General features: G+C 38.3%; 1 protein-coding gene across 1 annotated transcript in view; it reads left to right on the top strand.

Moving 5' to 3' along the window:
- Window positions 1-15,537, top strand: part of shtn1 (shootin 1) — a 30,338-nt gene extending 14,801 nt beyond the window's left edge. Inside the window, exons 5-16 of the mRNA XM_026356351.1 lie at window positions 730-898; window positions 2,916-3,013; window positions 5,090-5,171; window positions 5,452-5,546; window positions 5,686-5,832; window positions 8,046-8,199; window positions 8,739-8,853; window positions 9,391-9,473; window positions 11,016-11,119; window positions 12,586-12,636; window positions 13,016-13,136; window positions 13,664-15,537. Of these exons, the coding sequence (XP_026212136.1) occupies window positions 730-898; window positions 2,916-3,013; window positions 5,090-5,171; window positions 5,452-5,546; window positions 5,686-5,832; window positions 8,046-8,199; window positions 8,739-8,853; window positions 9,391-9,473; window positions 11,016-11,119; window positions 12,586-12,636; window positions 13,016-13,136; window positions 13,664-13,695 (1,251 nt within the window). The 3' untranslated portion in view covers window positions 13,696-15,537. The remainder of the gene's footprint in view (window positions 1-729; window positions 899-2,915; window positions 3,014-5,089; window positions 5,172-5,451; window positions 5,547-5,685; window positions 5,833-8,045; window positions 8,200-8,738; window positions 8,854-9,390; window positions 9,474-11,015; window positions 11,120-12,585; window positions 12,637-13,015; window positions 13,137-13,663) is intronic.
- Window positions 15,538-17,151: the final 1,614 nt, after the last annotated feature.

The raw sequence follows: 17,151 nt of genomic DNA, 5'->3' as shown, positions 1-17,151 counted from the left end.
ATTTTTAATGTATAGATTGCATATTTGCTAGTTAGTCATATTGAAATCTATAATATAGATGTACTAAAGCTGTTCTTGTAATTGTAGAATTCAGGACAAAAATAAAACACTGTATATAATATGCTAAATGCAGTAAATATAGACATTAAACACTAATCTATACTACTATTTGTATAATTACTACGATATTTACTCACTGGCCACTTTATTATGTACACCTGTACAGTGTAATGGAATTCTAGGTTAGGGTTAGGGTTAGGGTGGAGTCATACTGGAGTTTTTATTGTATCATTGTATTAGTTGGTTCTAATGTTTTTGTCCCCTCATTTCTGTAAATAGGGGGCAAAACATCACACATCACACAGGAATAGAAGGTATTAGCTTTTTGAATAAAATGTTTATATTTTGGATTCTATCCAGAAGAGCACACCAGCCTTGCCTCGTTATTTTTGGATAAATAACAAAAAAAATGAGTGGAATAATTTCCAATTTTTGGCCCTGACAATTCATATGACGTAATGTAGCGGGATAATCTGGCAGGTTGCTGCATGTTAACTTATGACATAACAAGTAACATTATTATTTTGTAGGTCATGTGGCTGATACATAATATTGATGATTTATTTATACGGAGCTCCTTTATGAATTATTAGAATGCCATTCATCTCCTTTCTTCATTACATTGTGGACTACTACACTGCATTGACGCTGTGTTATGTTTCTATGTAGTTGAACCATCAGAACCGCTCTCTGAAAAGAAAGAGCATGATGTTGCTGTCCCACCTCAGCCCAGAAACCATCACACAAATAAACCTTGAGGATGAAGAGGAGGAGTATAGTGACATACATGCAGCCAGAGAAGTCTGCCTTTCTCTCCAGTGCCAGAGCACCATTTCAGGTATGAGATGTCCTCAACTCATCCACCTTTCATGGTCTGTTGGTGTTGGTGGTGGTAAAAACAGTTAATATGTAATGTATAATGATAATATTAACTGGCAGCTGGGGATGAATAAAGTTACTGCATTGAACTGAATTTTGTCCTGGAAACTAAAGAAGCCTATGGTGACATCATGTCTGCATAGAGATAAGTCAGATTAGGTCTAATTAAAGAAGCTCTACTGTAGATGTTTAATGCAATGTAACAGATTCAGTAATGTTGGAGCCTGATCTTTACTGGGAACAATGAGAATTTTCTAAAATGTTTTTTTGCTTACTAAACAACCTGTCTTAGCCATTGTAAGACTTATTTAAGCCAAGAGATTCATGAAAGTTTCAGCAGAATATTTCCATGACTATTTTGGGGAGGGTTAGCCTCCTCTGTCCTCTTAATAATGCACCCACAGTATGCTTTCCACAGCACTGTATCTGACAACAGTAGATAAACTATGGTTAAGATATTGCAAAGAATGGACAAATAAAACACTTATTAGAACCTGCTAATCTATGCATTACATATGAAGTAACCAGTAATTCCAGTGAGTTTTAAACTGTCTAAAATATAGTGCTAGTGAATGACTTTTCTTCCCATCCAGCTGTCTCTGGGAAATGCCATGGTCAATTCTTTAGTCAACCAGTAATTATACCTTGGGTGATAATGGATTTATACTCCATGGTTTTCTATCATGTTATTGAAGGCTGTTGGCATTCATGTGATTTGCAAACAATATACTCTCTGTGCAGATGCTGATTGAATCCAGAAACAAGTATAGTTGTTTAAAGATTGTTGGTTTAATATATTAAAAATTCACAATTATATGTTAATGGATGCCTAAAGAAGTTAAAACACTCACTGGATTTCTTTTTATATTATGACCATGTGTAGGTTTAAACTAAATATGATCAAAGAACACCTGCTGTCAATTGTGAGCTGAGCACATCACAGTTAAGGCCCAAGGAATATCTTGCCACTGTCAAACCAGTCATCTGTTCAGACATTTGTAGCATTTCAATTTGGTTTGAGAATTTAATTCAACAGATTGTTTGTTCTACTTAACAAAGGGCCATTCCTTCCCAACAACTTCAGGTGTCAGTGACCTTTTTCTGCTTAAGCAACCTCCTAAATGTCTCAGCCTGGTCCTGCTGTGAGCTGCTTTGTATTAACAGATTTAAACTTTGTGTAATTTTAAAGATTTTAAAATAAAAGAGTTTCTCAGATTCCCTCAAAGGAATTTCTACATTTAATGCTGCATACACATGAAGCGGATGACTGACATTACATTCATGTATACAACTAAACAGTCTGTTGATGCCACTTTTGTTTTTTATTCCACAGCATATTTCTACCCGCTAAATATACTATAGATTCAAACTAAATCAATAACAAACAAATGAATGGATAAATATATAATAATATATATTATTATTATACCATATTATACTAAGGGTGAAGACAGAACAAACAAAATACAAATTAAAATATTCTCAGGGAGGAGAAATGACCTGTAACATACTGCAACAGCTAACATCACATATTCATTGTAGTGTCCTAATGACCTACAGGTAACTCATCATTGGGCCTCAGCGCTCCTGTACAGGGAGAGCCAATTCTCGTTACAGTAAAAAATGTAGTAGGTGGAGGCTATAGTTAAGTAGGCAGAGCTTTAATATGTTCATTTTCAACTTCATTTATAGTTGTTTAAATGTTGATATTTTGGACTTAAGATGCAAATGTTATGCTAGAGTATACAGTGTCTGGTATATATACTATGGATTTAAGATGGATTTGGATGAGAACAGTGTCATCATAAATTAGAAAAGCTTGATGTGCAATCTCCTACTAATGGATCTGTAATGTTTTTCTGATAATCACTGAGAGCTGTTTGATGTACTTAAAAATCAAGCTGTAGCTGTGCATTCTCAGTGCCAGAATCCTATTGCAAATACTGTTAACCCATGTTTCTTTTTCTGTGTTTCAGAGCTAAAAAATAAGTTGGAGGCAACACTGAAGGAGAAAAATCAAGCAGTTACCAATCTCGAGGCATTACAAGATCAACTAAGGCTATCCAGGGAAGAGGTAAGTTTAATGTTTTAATTTGTTTTGCCACCACTCAGACTCATAAAATCCATGTCAACAGAATCAACCCAACAGCCAACTTCAGATTAATTAGAACTAAGGCTGGGAAAATAATATGAAAACAGTCACATTTTACCAGCATCAAAATACAGTGAGAATATGTTTTGGAAGAATGACTACTGCTGCCAAAATGGCTTCAGTGTGCCTCTGGAACTCTACTGGACGGGTGGAATGCCATTTTTCCAAAAGATATTCCTTGATTTCATGTTTTGACTGTGGTGGTCGGCCCAGTGATAATCTGGTGACCTGCCCAGGGTGTACAAAGTCTCTTACCCAATGACAGCTAAGATAGGCCTCAACACTCCCTCGGACAAGTGGTCAGGATAATAGATGGACAGATGGATGGTGTTAGTGTAGAGAACTGTCTTCACCATTACTTCTGTCCAAAATCTCCCACAGCTAGGTCGATAGCTGTTGACTCTAAAGACCACAGCATATGATTCATATCATTTTCATACAGTACATACTCAAATCATTCAACCACCCCTGGTGAACTGGAGACGGTGGCTTTTTGATTCTGGAAAAGACCACCCCCACCAGGATCACTGCTGGGTTCAAGCATTGCAAAGAGTGTCTCCTTTCATTTGTTTTTCTTGTGTGTTTATGTTCTATATCTTCACCAAGACCTTAAATCCAGCCTTATTCACTGTGTTGAGGGACATCCTGTCCTATAAATCAGCTATTGCCTGAGTAATGTCCTGGTGGTGTGAAAACCCCCGTCCTACTTGTTCGATTTCAGTTTATTTCAATTAATTTTTTGAACGGTTGGGGCGAGTGGAAAGAGGAGAAAGAAAAGAACAGACGACAACAATAAAACAACAAGTAGTAAAAACACTGGGCAGGTCGGTAGGCCTGCACTCTGGAAAAATACAACTCAGAGGCTGGCGATACCTGCTGAAAGGGACAGAGACAGGGAGACAGAGAGGAGGAAGCACAACTAAGGGAGAGAGGAGACACAAATTTAATGACATGCAATGGTAGCAGTGAATGGAGAGAGGAGAGGAGCTCAGTGTATTAAGGGAGGTGACCCAGCAGATATAGCAGCAAATAAGAGATGGTTCAGAGTCACCTGAGCAGCTCTAACTATAGGCTTTATAAAAAGGAAAAAAATGGTGTCTGCCTCCCAAAACTGAACTGGGAGCTGATTCCATAGTAGAGGACATTAAACATCTGGAAAATCTAGGAACCACAAGCAGACCTGCACTCTGAGAATGAAGTGTTCTGCTAGGAAAATATGGAACTATGAGGTCTATAAGATACAACGGAGCTTGATTATTAAGTGATTTATACGTATGTGAGGAGAAGAATTTGAAATTCTGGATCTTACAGGGAGCCAATGGAGAGAAGCTAACGTAGGAGAAATATGATCTCTTGTTAATTCCAGTCAGAACTCTGGCTGCAGCATTTTGGATTAACTGGAGGCTTTTTAAGGAGTTATTGGGACAAACTATTAATAATGAATTACAATAGTCCAGTCTGGAAGTAACGAATGCATGGACTAGTTTTTCAGCATCACTTTGAGACAGGGTTCTTCTAATTTAAGCACTATTCCTCAGGTGGTAGAAAGCAGTCTGTCTCAATTGACATCCAGGCCTTTATGTCTTTTAAGCATGCTTGAAGTTTGATTAGTTCCTTCTTGTTTCATAGATAAACATAGCTGGGTGTATGAAATTTGTGTGTTACAGACATTATTTCCTAATAATACTGCCTAAAGGGGGTAATATAGGAAAATAATTGGTTCAAGCACAAAACCCTGTGGAACTATGTAATTGACTTTTGGGTGCATGAAAGACTCAAACCAGCCTAGTGCTGTTCGTTTAATCCCAATGACATGTTTCAGTCTGTGTAATAAAATGTTGTGATCTATACTGTTGAATGCAGCACTAAGATCTAAGGAGTATAGAAAGAAGTTCGTAGTCCGTGGTTGTCTTTAACTGTCCTCAGTGATTACCGTAAAACAGAATTCATAAAACAAACTGTATTGTTGAACTACTTTGTCCCTTCTTACATTTGCAGCTGCTGAAGAAGAAACATGACAACACTTTGTTAACTGCTCAGAACGTGCAGCAAAAGAAGCAACTGGAGAAATATAAAAGAGGTAAGAGAGGGAGGTGTAATATAGTCTATAATATTACCTCTGCTGCTTAATTTAATTCCATATTATGTATTCTTTTAAATCTTTTATCTTATCTTAAAATAATATTTTCCTGCATACCTGTGATGTTTCTGTTAAAGCACTTTGTAACTGGATTAAAAGTACTAATTAAATAATGGTTATTATATTATTATTATTATTATTATTATTATTATTATTTATGTATGTGCAATACATGTTGCATCTCAGTAGTAAATAACCCACTGTGGAAATCTTTGTCTAGTGTCTCAGTTTGCCGTGGAGGAGTATGAGGTCTTACAGGACACATTAAACCTGGAGCAAGATCTGCGGACAGAAGCAGAGAACTTTGCCAGAGCGGTGAGGGTTTTCATACAGTAGACCAGTTGGTCATGGACCTCTTTATTCTCTGTATTTTGGTTTACATTATGCTTTCAGACACTTACACTTTCCTGACTAGCTCCAATGTTGTGAAATATAAATATGTCCTTTCCAATAGATGGTGGTTGAGCAAAAGAAGCTGAAGAGACAGAGTGAGATCCTAATGCAGAGCTCCTCACCCAGCCAGGCTTTACAGGAAGCATTTAGCCAGGTTGCCAGGCTGACCCAGGATCTGGAGACTCAGAGGCTGGAGCACCAGGTGCAGGTCTGTGTCCACAGCTCATGCACAAACCTCTCATGTAGGATTGGTCATTCTGATTCTTGGGAGGAAATGATCTGTACAAAATGCAAGCATGAGAAAGTTCAGATTTGTCTCCTCAGTAAAAACACAGATGTACTGTTTGGATATTCCTACTTGTTGGTTTAAAGTACATTCTCATGGGCATGTCTTTCAGTAGGGAGTAGGAAAAAGGTATTATAGAGGTATAAAAATATATAAATGTGTAGTTTTTGGATTTTCAAATTTCTTTGGATTGACAGACACCACCAGATAAGATTGAGACCAAACCTGGAGCATAAATTTGTGGTTTATAACCAACTATCTTTAGACTTTAGACTAGCTACTTGGGTACGGGTGTAGTGAAACGTTTCGTCCAAAAAAAAAGGAAGTTGTTGCAGTTGCAATGTTTCAACTTCCAGATGTGTGACGATGGTTAATCTAAAATATGACAGAATAAAATGTGTTAGAGAAGTAGCTAATTATAGGCATGTCACATAGTTATAGGCTACATAGGCTACGGTCTAACTTTTTTGGGGGTTGTTTTAGTGAAAATGTGCCAGTCTATTTTCTTAATCCTAAGTCAGTCAGTATTTTAAATAACACTTCTGTCATTACTTGGTGAAGGTTTTTTAGGCACTCCTTAACTGTGTTTTCCTTTTAACATCCTGTTGACATTTTTTCTTATTTATCTCAGCCATCACACAGTCAGTACAGGATCACATCCATACACGCAATGATGCCACTACTGTGAGAAAAAGAGGTCTACAATTATGTAATCACACTTAACTCAAATAGTTCAAATACAAGAAAAGTATTCGATGTGCATCCCACATCCCATGGTTTGCAGGACTAATGCCTCTAATTCTGTTTAAGCTTAGAACTTAACCTGAAGATATGTAGCCAGTAATTCATGTAATTCATCTCTGAGGTTTAGAAAAGCAAAGAATAATTAATCATTTGAAATAGCTTTGTTGTCTGGGTGTAGGTACCGCACCACTTTCACTTTGGAGTTGCTCATATGATCCTGCTGCTGTTGACAACTGCAGGTATTTAACAAACATTTTTCAGCAAAATAGAATAAACTAAGACTCTGAGATTCTGACTTGCAGTTATGGCATTGCTGTCATGTTTTCTACTGTGCTCATGTACCTGCATTATCAGGCCAACACTCATATGAATAGGCTTCATTAGGTACCTCAGTCTTACAAGCGGCTGTCCATGTACATTGTACCACAAAGATACCAGACAAGAACAAGTGCTCATCTTGTTTAATATTCTATATATTCTATATTGTAGATACTGGTTGGCTGAAGATATCTTGATTATAGACTACTGATCCAGTATTGTAACATAACAGACCAGATTATAACAACTGTTACTCAAGTATACAGTTATTTAGTTGTTCACACTTAACACAAATAGTTCAAATAGAAGATAAATGTTACATGTGCAACCCATCCCTGTGGTTTGCAGCTGTATTGCCTCTAATTCATATGGATCAAAACAAGAATTATTTAGCTGGTTAATTACATAGGGTGAAAATGCCTAGTGAGTTATCACGACCATGACCTGCCAGATTAATAATTAAAAGCAGCAGTGAAGCCTCCAGCTCCCTCCCACCTCCTCTGGCACTGATGGAAAACAATTAGAGCTGAGTGGGATCACTGATCTCTCCTGATGCTGGGGTGGAGGTGAGACATACCCTTGATTTGAGGAACAATTAAAACACTGGTTAAGGAACTAGGGTTGGGGAACAGATGATTGAATGTCAGCTGGCAGCTACCCAGTCCTACTTATCAGAAATCATCACCACAGGAGCTGCAGCAACCGCAACGCTTGTGGAACTGTTCTTTTTTCATCAGAAAGTAGAAAAAAAATGTTAAGTTTATTGTGAATATTTTCACTGTTTTTAATCTTTTTTATGGGCTAGGCTGTGGATCAGGAGTTAAAGTTGTTTGTCTGCTAACCATTGAGTCAGCTGTTTGATCCACAGCTCCTTCTGTTAACATGTCAAAAGGAACCCCTGCTCCTGGTGTAATTGTAACTTTGAAGTCACTAACAATTGTCAATAAGAAGGAAATGTACAGTATACTGCATATACTATATATGAAGTAATAGAATAAACTGTATCTCTAAGCATTTCTTCATAAGCATCTGCTATGTGGTGTAACAATAATAGTGTCTTTGTCTGCCCTTAGATAAAGCAGATGGAGGACAAGCTGAGGAGCAGTGAGGCTCAGAGGGAGCTGGCAGCACTGAGGCATAAACTGGAGCTTGTGGAGGAAGAAAAGAAGGAGTATAGTGACAGATGCTCCAAGGCTGAATTGGAGGTCAAGGATATGCGGTTTACAGGTGAGAATATATCTGAAATTATAGGGACATTTTGGGGCTCATGCTATATGCTACAGAGGCTACCACAGGAACAACAGAGGGATCATTGAGTGTAGCCTCAGTAGTCATGAAGACAGTCTCATGGTCATACTATATATGTACTTTTGTCAGCATGGAACACCATTAGTACATCAGAATCTTGTTGTAGTAGTTCCATTCAATTCAATTCCATTTTATTTGTATTGCACTTTTAACAATTGACATTGTCACAAAGCAGCTTTACACAACCAAAGAAACTATGGAAGTTTACATGGACAGTGAATGTGTAGGAATAATAATAATCAGATTGTCCCTGATGAGCAAGCTGAGGGCAACAGTGACAAGGAAAAACTCCCTGAGAAGGCAACAGGAAGAAACCTTGAGAGGAACCAGAGTGAACAGGGAACCCATCCTCATATGTGTGATTACATGCTGAGTAGGCAGCAGGCAGTTCAGTATAGTTTTCTGTTCTTTCTGCTGATGCTGTGTATACAGTAACTCAATGTGTCTGACATGACCAGCTGAGGAGCTCCAGAAGAAGCTGCAGGCATTTACCAACCCACCCCCAGTTCCAGCACCTCCACCACCTCCACCTCCACCTCCTCCAGCCCTGACGCCGCCCTCCAACCCACTCAGGTTGTATGTGCTCTGTATAGTATCAGTAACTGAAATACTCAAGTCAGGATAAACATCTGTAGAGATGCTGTTCTCCATTTTAAAGACTCAGACTCAGACACCACAGCTACTGCCAGTGAGGTGGCATATTGTCTAGTACTGTTAGATTTAATTAGGCCCTTATCATCTGTGTTCAGTCAATTCAGAATATTGAACAGGCAGTCAGTAAGTGGTTACTTATTATTACAATATGTTTTTTGCTGCTTATGATGAGGAAAGGTGACTTTCTTGTATGCACGTAACATAAAATTAAATCTATGTCTATGATTTCAGTAGATGAAAAACACTACTTGGATGAGTCGTGAAACATTTCAGACTAACAAAAAGGAAGTGCAGTTACAATGACTCACTTTCCAAAATATCTGTGATTATTATTTATTCTAAATAGCGTTGAAAAAAGGTACATTAAGGTATTCAAATCAATAAAGTTAGCATTTGAAATGACTATCAGCTAATCTTCATTTGCGGTCCCCTCCCCCCTCCCCCACCCCCTTGTAGTGCACTGTTGTCATTGATCCGGAAGAAAAGAGACATTAGAGATGACGTCCCACTTGTAGTCAAGGACCCTGCCAGGACACCAGGTACACATTTATATTGACTATACACGCTCTTGAACTATGAGTATCAATCCAATTGCTGGCAGGTGTTTTTGTATTTTATTATATATATATATATATATATTTTTTTTTTTATATAGCATTTTTACAGTGTAATCTGTTGCAGGTCTTGGTTGTTCTATAATAAAGCAGTGTTAATACTATATACAAAGTTAAAGACAAAAAAAACTTTGCTGATAATTTATGCAGTCTGATAGATGACTTTGGTATTCTGAGTGATGACAGTGAGGGAATTCTGTAAGCTGTACTTGAAATGTGAAATTTTAAGATTCAGGATAGCTTTACTTTCTTGGTGCAAGGTTTCTCTTTATGTCTCATGCATCTCACAGGAGAAGAACTGGTCTAAAGTTGTGTGTTTTTTTTGTGTTTGTTTAATTTGTTGTTGTTGTTGTTGTTTTAATCCTTTTTGCCTTTTCTTTTGCAAATCAATGTCACTTATGTGTAGAAGGACAAATGTTATAGCAAGTGGTGCATGTCAAAATTCTAACTCAAATCTCCATCACTGGCCTATTAGCTTAACATGTTAAATTCAGACAAAAGGGAAGCCTTGACTTGTTGGAGCAGGTAGAACGCCCATGTCGACTGAACAGGCTATGCCGTGTTCTCATTTTGTTAAGTAGGTTTTGAATATGTGAGTGAATTGGGCACTACGTACAGGGTATTTGTTGAAATTGCCAACAGTGCTGAGTAGTTGCCACCCAAGGATCTTTTAGTCTGACACCTGAATAATAGTGTCTTTCTGAGCACCTTCTAAAAATATTTTACTATTACTTTAACAAAAAATAGTTTTTGTGTGACATTTTAAAGGCATCTTACTGACAATAATTCCATTGTGCGTACCATTGAATGTTCTATGTTAGAAAATTAAATATTCATATTTCTTTACCAATAGGCTGGTTTACTGCAGAATTAGAATTTTTTCCCATCTTTTATGATCTTGAGAACATCTCTTTTCCTCGCACAACTTCTGGATGAAGATTTGTTTGGGTTTTTACACAAAGAGAAAAGATATATTTCACAAGTTTTGCTAGTGTTCCACACTAGAAATCCCTACGGGTGTACTTTTTTTTTTTTTTATTACAAAATTAGCAGCTACAGCAATTATTATTAATTGTTCTGTCGCTACAGCCAGATCAACCCTAAATAGAATCCTCAACAGTACAGTTCAGTCAGTATATATGGCATAATTAAGAGGAAAACCCTTAAGTTTCTCCAACAAAATGTATTGAATAATGCTGGGGGGTTGTGTCATTTAGAAGCTTTTACATTCAAATGAGCTTCATTTCAGTTGCAGTGCTAATGATGCTTGTGAATTACACAGTGTCTCATACCTCTCAAAATCATTTAAACTCACTTTGGTTGTTGGCACTGTTTCCCTCTGAGGCAGACTCCTATTAGGCGTCAGTGAAGCCACTAAATACAACATATCCATTGGAAGAGCTTACTACAGCTTGCAGCTTAGTGATGAATTGTTCTTCTTGCTTGTTGTGTGTCTGTCACTCTCAGATGTGGACATCAGGCAACAGGCCGTGGATGAAATGATGCAAAGGATCAAAAAAGGCATTCAACTTCGACCAGTCAACCACTCACTTAATAGGACCAGAAGACAGGTGAGGTGGTGAATTACTCTTTACTCTACTTTTAAATACATTTTATAAAAAAAGGTTCAACCATTGTTTCATGGCAGTAAACTGTCATACCTCTGAAATGCCTTGTTTTGCTGTTTTCCCGGATACAACACTGTGGGCTGGATGTACTCATATTGAATGAGGATGAGTTATAAATATTCCACCCATAGAAGCAGCAAATAAACTCGGAGTGAACTAGTATATCGTTTTTTTCAGATGTTCAAATTTGTTTTTAATGATGCTCTGTTCATTTGTGGTGCTTCACTTGGCTCACAGGCGAACGTTGCTTTACTGTATGAAGTCAGCAGCTTCACATTTGTTCATGATTTTTCCATCCATGGAGTCAGATCTAAAATACTTCCTCATATGACTTCTTATGTAAGGCGATAAAAATAGTTAACTGAGGCCAACGGTACATGCAGTAAATCACAGTGACACCCTCTGGTGGAGATTACTCATTTAGTTTTTTTTTACCAACCCTTAACAGTAAAAAAAGTGACTCTACTACTATCCATTCAATATATTCAAAGTCATTTGAATGATTTCATAGGCGTATTGCACGTAGATAAGGTGCTAACGTCTCATTCTGTGTTATACAGTACTTTTTTTAGGTTTCATCTATCCCTGCTAAATATTACAACATAACTCCTGCTGCCTTCATGACTTGTATTTGGCTTTATCAATAAAAAATGTGACCTCATGTACAATTGGAATTGGTTAAACAACTATCTCAGTACCATGAGGTACTAAGACACTGATGGAAGTGGGTGTGTGTGTAACAGCAGGATGTAAACGTTTGTTTTGTCTGGAGGAGGATGGATCTGTGTGGTGAATTCAAGTTGGAAACTGTTCAACTAACAAGAGGCTCATGTTGTCTCAGTCTACTTCCCACCAGTCCACACTAGTGTGGCACCACTGTCCAATGTTCTAAACTCTGGTGTGAGAATTTAAACAGGAAATTGTAAAGAAGTAAATACTAAACACTGAAGACAGAGAAATATTAAAACATGAGCCTGAGGAGTCATTAAAGAAAGAGCAAGAGTATGATTGTGTTTTCAGGCCTCCAAATGATGTTTTGTTATGTTCAGGGCTCTTAAATCCATCAGTGTGTGGGACTATTAAAGAGCTGCTTGTTTTGATAAAACATGACATATGGCCAAAACATCTTTGCATGCATGTTCCTCCACCACAACAACTCCACCAAATTGGATAGTATTAGGACCTGCTCTGCAAGGTAATTATAAATAATGAGGATGGAAAAATTGGCGTGACTCAAAATGATTGTGCGCTGACACATTTGCTTCTTGTAGAAAGCATACATCCTCGTTCTGCCTACAGTGTGTCATCTCTGTGGTAAGAGGTGCAGTTTAGTCTCTAAGTGCAGAATGAGGTAAAATGATGTGCCAGTCTGCTGTTTATTTACCAACACATCTTTTTCCTTTTATCAGATGCAGCGGCTGCCCTCTAATTCTGCCATTCAGGAACTTAAAGGAATCATGGTAATAAAACAATCAAATGTCCTCACAAGGCATATTTACCAGCTGAACTTAGTCTGTATTTATACAGAAAAAGAGACTTTGTTTCGACACTGTATCAATGTGCTGTTAAACTGAAACATAATGCGACAAAGACTGGGAAAGTAGTGAGATATTTAATAAAAGTAAGTACTACTGCAACATACTAGACATACAAGGTGAAGACTAGCAGAATAAAAGAGCACTCAGTGTCTTACTGTTAAGCTTAGACAAGTGGCCAGACAAACACCAAGTTAAAACTAGTGTTGTTTCTTCTCTACTTGTTCAGAACAGTGACAATTACTCAGCTCTGTTTTTTACTGAGCCCTCCAGCTGCATGTGTGTCTTTGTTGAATCTGACCAGGACAATTTCCAAAGAACCACCCCGCAACCAAGCGCAGTGGCTCCATCAACAAACCGTGACGAGGAGCTGCAGAGGATCCTGCTCAAACGTCGGGATGCGCTGGAGTCAGAGCAAAACAACAGTAGGTTTTCAGGACTCTTGAATGTGGCTCTAACGTTTTGTTTAAACGCCAGATCTCTGTTATAATTGGTTTTCTCACAGATGTTGTTGAAAGGTAGTAGACATGTGACTGACATCCACTTAAATATGGCCAGGTCTGCTAAACTGAATTCCCACTGAAGCCAAATCAGGCGCTTATCTTCTGAGAAAATGTTCTGTATATCTAAATACTTAGAGTATGTGCCACTACTACAATACTACTTAGTGGTTCTAATAATGAATTTGAAGACAACGTTTTGTTGTTTTGCAGTTTTTTCCTCGACACATCACAGGGCCTCAATTATAACACTTGCGATGCTTGAATGATCAGTAAACAGGTTTAATTTCACCTCATATTAAGTCTCTACTCACACATTATATCCACAGTGTGATCAGCAAGATCAGCTTTGTTATATTGTGTTGTGCTCATAAGACACTGTTCAGAAAGTCTTAGTCCGCTCACAGTCTCTGTACGCTGTAACATCAGCATGTCTTTGTGTCTCTGTGCAGGTCCCCATCCTGCAGCCTCTCTTGCAGTGTGAGGCTGCCAACAGGTTGAGATTGGTCCTAACAGGAGTATCCACGTCCATCTAACAGGAGTATCCACGTCCATCTAACAGGAGTATCCACGTCCATCTAACAGGAGTATCCACGTCCATCTAACAGGAGTATCCACGTCCATCTAACAGGAGTATCCACGTCCATCTAACAGGAGTATCCACGTCCATCTAACAGGAGTATCCACCTCCATCTAACAGGAGTATCCACCTCCATCTGACTGGATGTGGTTGATGGCAGATGCAAAATCAGTGTTTAACATTTTATTGTACCGTGTGTTTACATAATACATTTGAAATAATTGACTATCAACAGCCAGTAATACTGACAAATGGGCCAAAAGTACATTTCCTCACAGGTAAAAAGAAAAATCTTTGAAGGTATCCTGGTTGTGAATCACTTGTTTACATTTAGTTATTTGGCAGGTTCCTTTACCCACAACGACTTCCAAGAGAGATACACGGCAAAGGCAGGGTAAGCGTAAGGAGGTCTTGCCTAAGGACCCCTACTACTCCTACTACTATCCAGAGATCAGACTTTAGCATCTGAACTAAAAGACCAAATGTGTCAGTGATTTACCATCAGTGCATTTAAATGCACTCAAGTAACCAGGTTACAATTGGTTTTCTCAAGTGTCATAACAATATCATTTAATGCCTGGAGTTCTCTGTGCCACTATGGTCTGTTTGAAACGAAGTGGGGGACTGGGTTGTTCGAAAAAGTGGCTAAATGTAAATTCATTCTATGTTTTGTGTTATGAAATCACAAAGTGATTATTCTACAATAAAAGTTATGGTATGTTAACAGAAAGAAAGAAAACAGATAACAGTTGGCTAAAATGAAATGTCCAATCCTGAATTTATTTTGTTCACTCTGTAGTTTGTATCTGGGGGGTTAGTCATTTCTCTTTTCAGCATTCACCAACCCTGTGACCAATAAAAGTTTACATACTGTTAATTTCACTACTTCTAATTTACACTGCTCAAAAAAATAAAGGTACACTTTGAAAACACATCAAGAAAAAAACTCATGCTGGATATTTATGCTGATATGGACTGGATGATGTGTTAGGACCGAAAGAATGTCCCATCAGTTGATGGAAATTGAAATCAAAGTGGTCCATTTTATTGAAATTTCATTACAGCAACTCAAAATGGTACTCAGCAGTTTCCTTTGGCCCCCACATGCTTGTATGCATGCCTGACAATATCAGGGCATGTTCCTAATGAGATGATAGATGATTCCCAGGGGTATCTCCTCCCAGATCTGGATCAGGACATCACTGAGCTCCCAGACAGTCTGAGGTACAACATGGCAGCACTGGATGGATCAAAACATAATGTCCTAGGAGGTGTTCTATTGGATTTAGGTCAGGCCAGCGTGGGGGTCAGTTAATGGTTTGAATTCATTTATCCTCCAGGAACTGCCTACATACTGTCACTACATGAGGCCAGGCATTGACATGCACCAAGAGGAACCCAGGACCCACTGCACCTGTGTAGGGTCTGACAATGGGTCAAAGGATTTTATCCCAATACCTTATGGCATTCATGGTGCAGTTGTCTAGCCTATAAAGGTCTGTGCGTCCCTCCATGGATATGCCTCCCCAGACCATCACTGACCACCACCAAACTGGCCATGCTAAACAATGTTACAGGCGACATGACGTATTCTACGGCTTCTCCAAACCCGTTCACATCTCCTTCATGTGCTCAGGGTGAACCTGCTCTCATCTGTGTAAAGCACAGGGACCCAGTGGTGGACTTGCCAATTCTGGGCCGGGCAGTGAGCAAAGGGGCCACTAGAGGACGTCGAGCCCTCAGGCCACCCTCATGAAGTCTGTTTCTGACCATTTGAGACATTCACACCAGTGGCCTGCTGGAGGTCATCTTGAACAGGCTCTGACAGTGCTATTCCCGTTCTTCCTTGCACAAAGGAGCAGATACAAGTCCTGCTGATGTTTTAAGGGCCTTCTATGGCCCTGTCCAGCTCTCCCAAAGTAACTGACACTAGCCAAATGCAAAACTTATAAAAGATGAGGAGAGAAAAAATGTGGCCTCCACCTGTAAAACTATTCCTCTTTTGGGGGTTGTCTCATTGTTGCCCCTCTCTCACCTGTTGTTATTTTCATTAATGATGCACCAGCAGTGGATTCTTCAGAGAACCAACAGCCCAGACTACAATGTAACTAATGTGAGGGAACATTTTAACTAGACATATGTGAAGTCACAAAATGTCAATGTGTCAATAGGTAATTGTATCAATAAAAACTTGACACACTGACAAGTTTTGCATTTGTTTTGTTTATTTTGTCTACAGGGGTGTCAAACATTATTGCACAGGGGCCAAAATTCAGACTAATTGTTTTTTAAACAGAAATATGAATCAAAACAGACAGGATACAATATTTTCCCCAAATAAATCAACTTAAAATAACTTCTCTCCATAAAAATGTCTCCTGTCAAAATTATACAGTTTCAAAATATGAACATGCTGCAAAAAAAAACCCAAAATAAAATAATAAAAAAATAGTGCCAAAAGTTAAAATAATAACCAATCAAAACATTCTATTTTTTAGATTATTTTGCTTAATTACAGCCACATTTGCTGAACAAATAATCCGGCAATGTCAGTAAACATGTACACAGCCTCCCGCCGGTTTTAAAAGGCTCTGTTTTCAGGTTTGTCTCTGGGCTGTGTTTAGGAGCTGCCTTTGACTTAAAAAGATGCTTGATAGATCTGACCTAATTAACGCGGGAATGATCGCAGGTAGCCTATCATTTGGTAAGGCAGCTGGTGCACTGCATTATGGGATTTGTAGTGTGTGTGTGTGTCATTGGCACTTCTCATCGCTGGGCCATTAAAAAAGATAAGATGGTCTCGTGGGCCTTGAGTTTGACACATATAGTCTAGATTCAATATTGAAAAAATGACTTAAAGCACAAGACAGCATGTGCTTCATTTATTGACATTTTTTGTAAGTTCCAACCTTTGTAAATCCACCATGTCTGCAACACACTCCCCGAGACAAACAAAAAAGGTGCACAAAGCATTAGTGTGCTCCAGCTGTGAACACTCATGTCTTGCTTACTCAAACATATTTAATAGCTGCAGTATATCTCTACTACTACCACTACTACTACCACTACTACTACCACTACTACTACTACTGAGGCTGTGTGACTGTTAAATCTTGTGTAATTTTATTTTAAAACTCATCTTTTTATGTTTTATTCTGATCAGATGAAACTAACCTTGATGTTTACAGTTTGTTTGACATCAGAATATTTTTAGTCATCAGATTCTGGTGAATTCATGTTGGCAAAATCATATGATGAAAGAAGTTATGTCTCCAATAAAATGTTTTTGAACGTGAGTATTAATGTTAATTAGGTTGGAGTTTCCCTGTAAGCTTGTCTGAGGTGGGTGTTAGGTGTGGA

This window comes from Anabas testudineus, chromosome 15, assembly GCF_900324465.2.
Source record: "Anabas testudineus chromosome 15, fAnaTes1.2, whole genome shotgun sequence".
Classification (NCBI taxonomy): Eukaryota; Metazoa; Chordata; class Actinopteri; order Anabantiformes; family Anabantidae; genus Anabas; species Anabas testudineus.
This window is presented reverse-complemented; position numbering and strand designations above follow the sequence as displayed.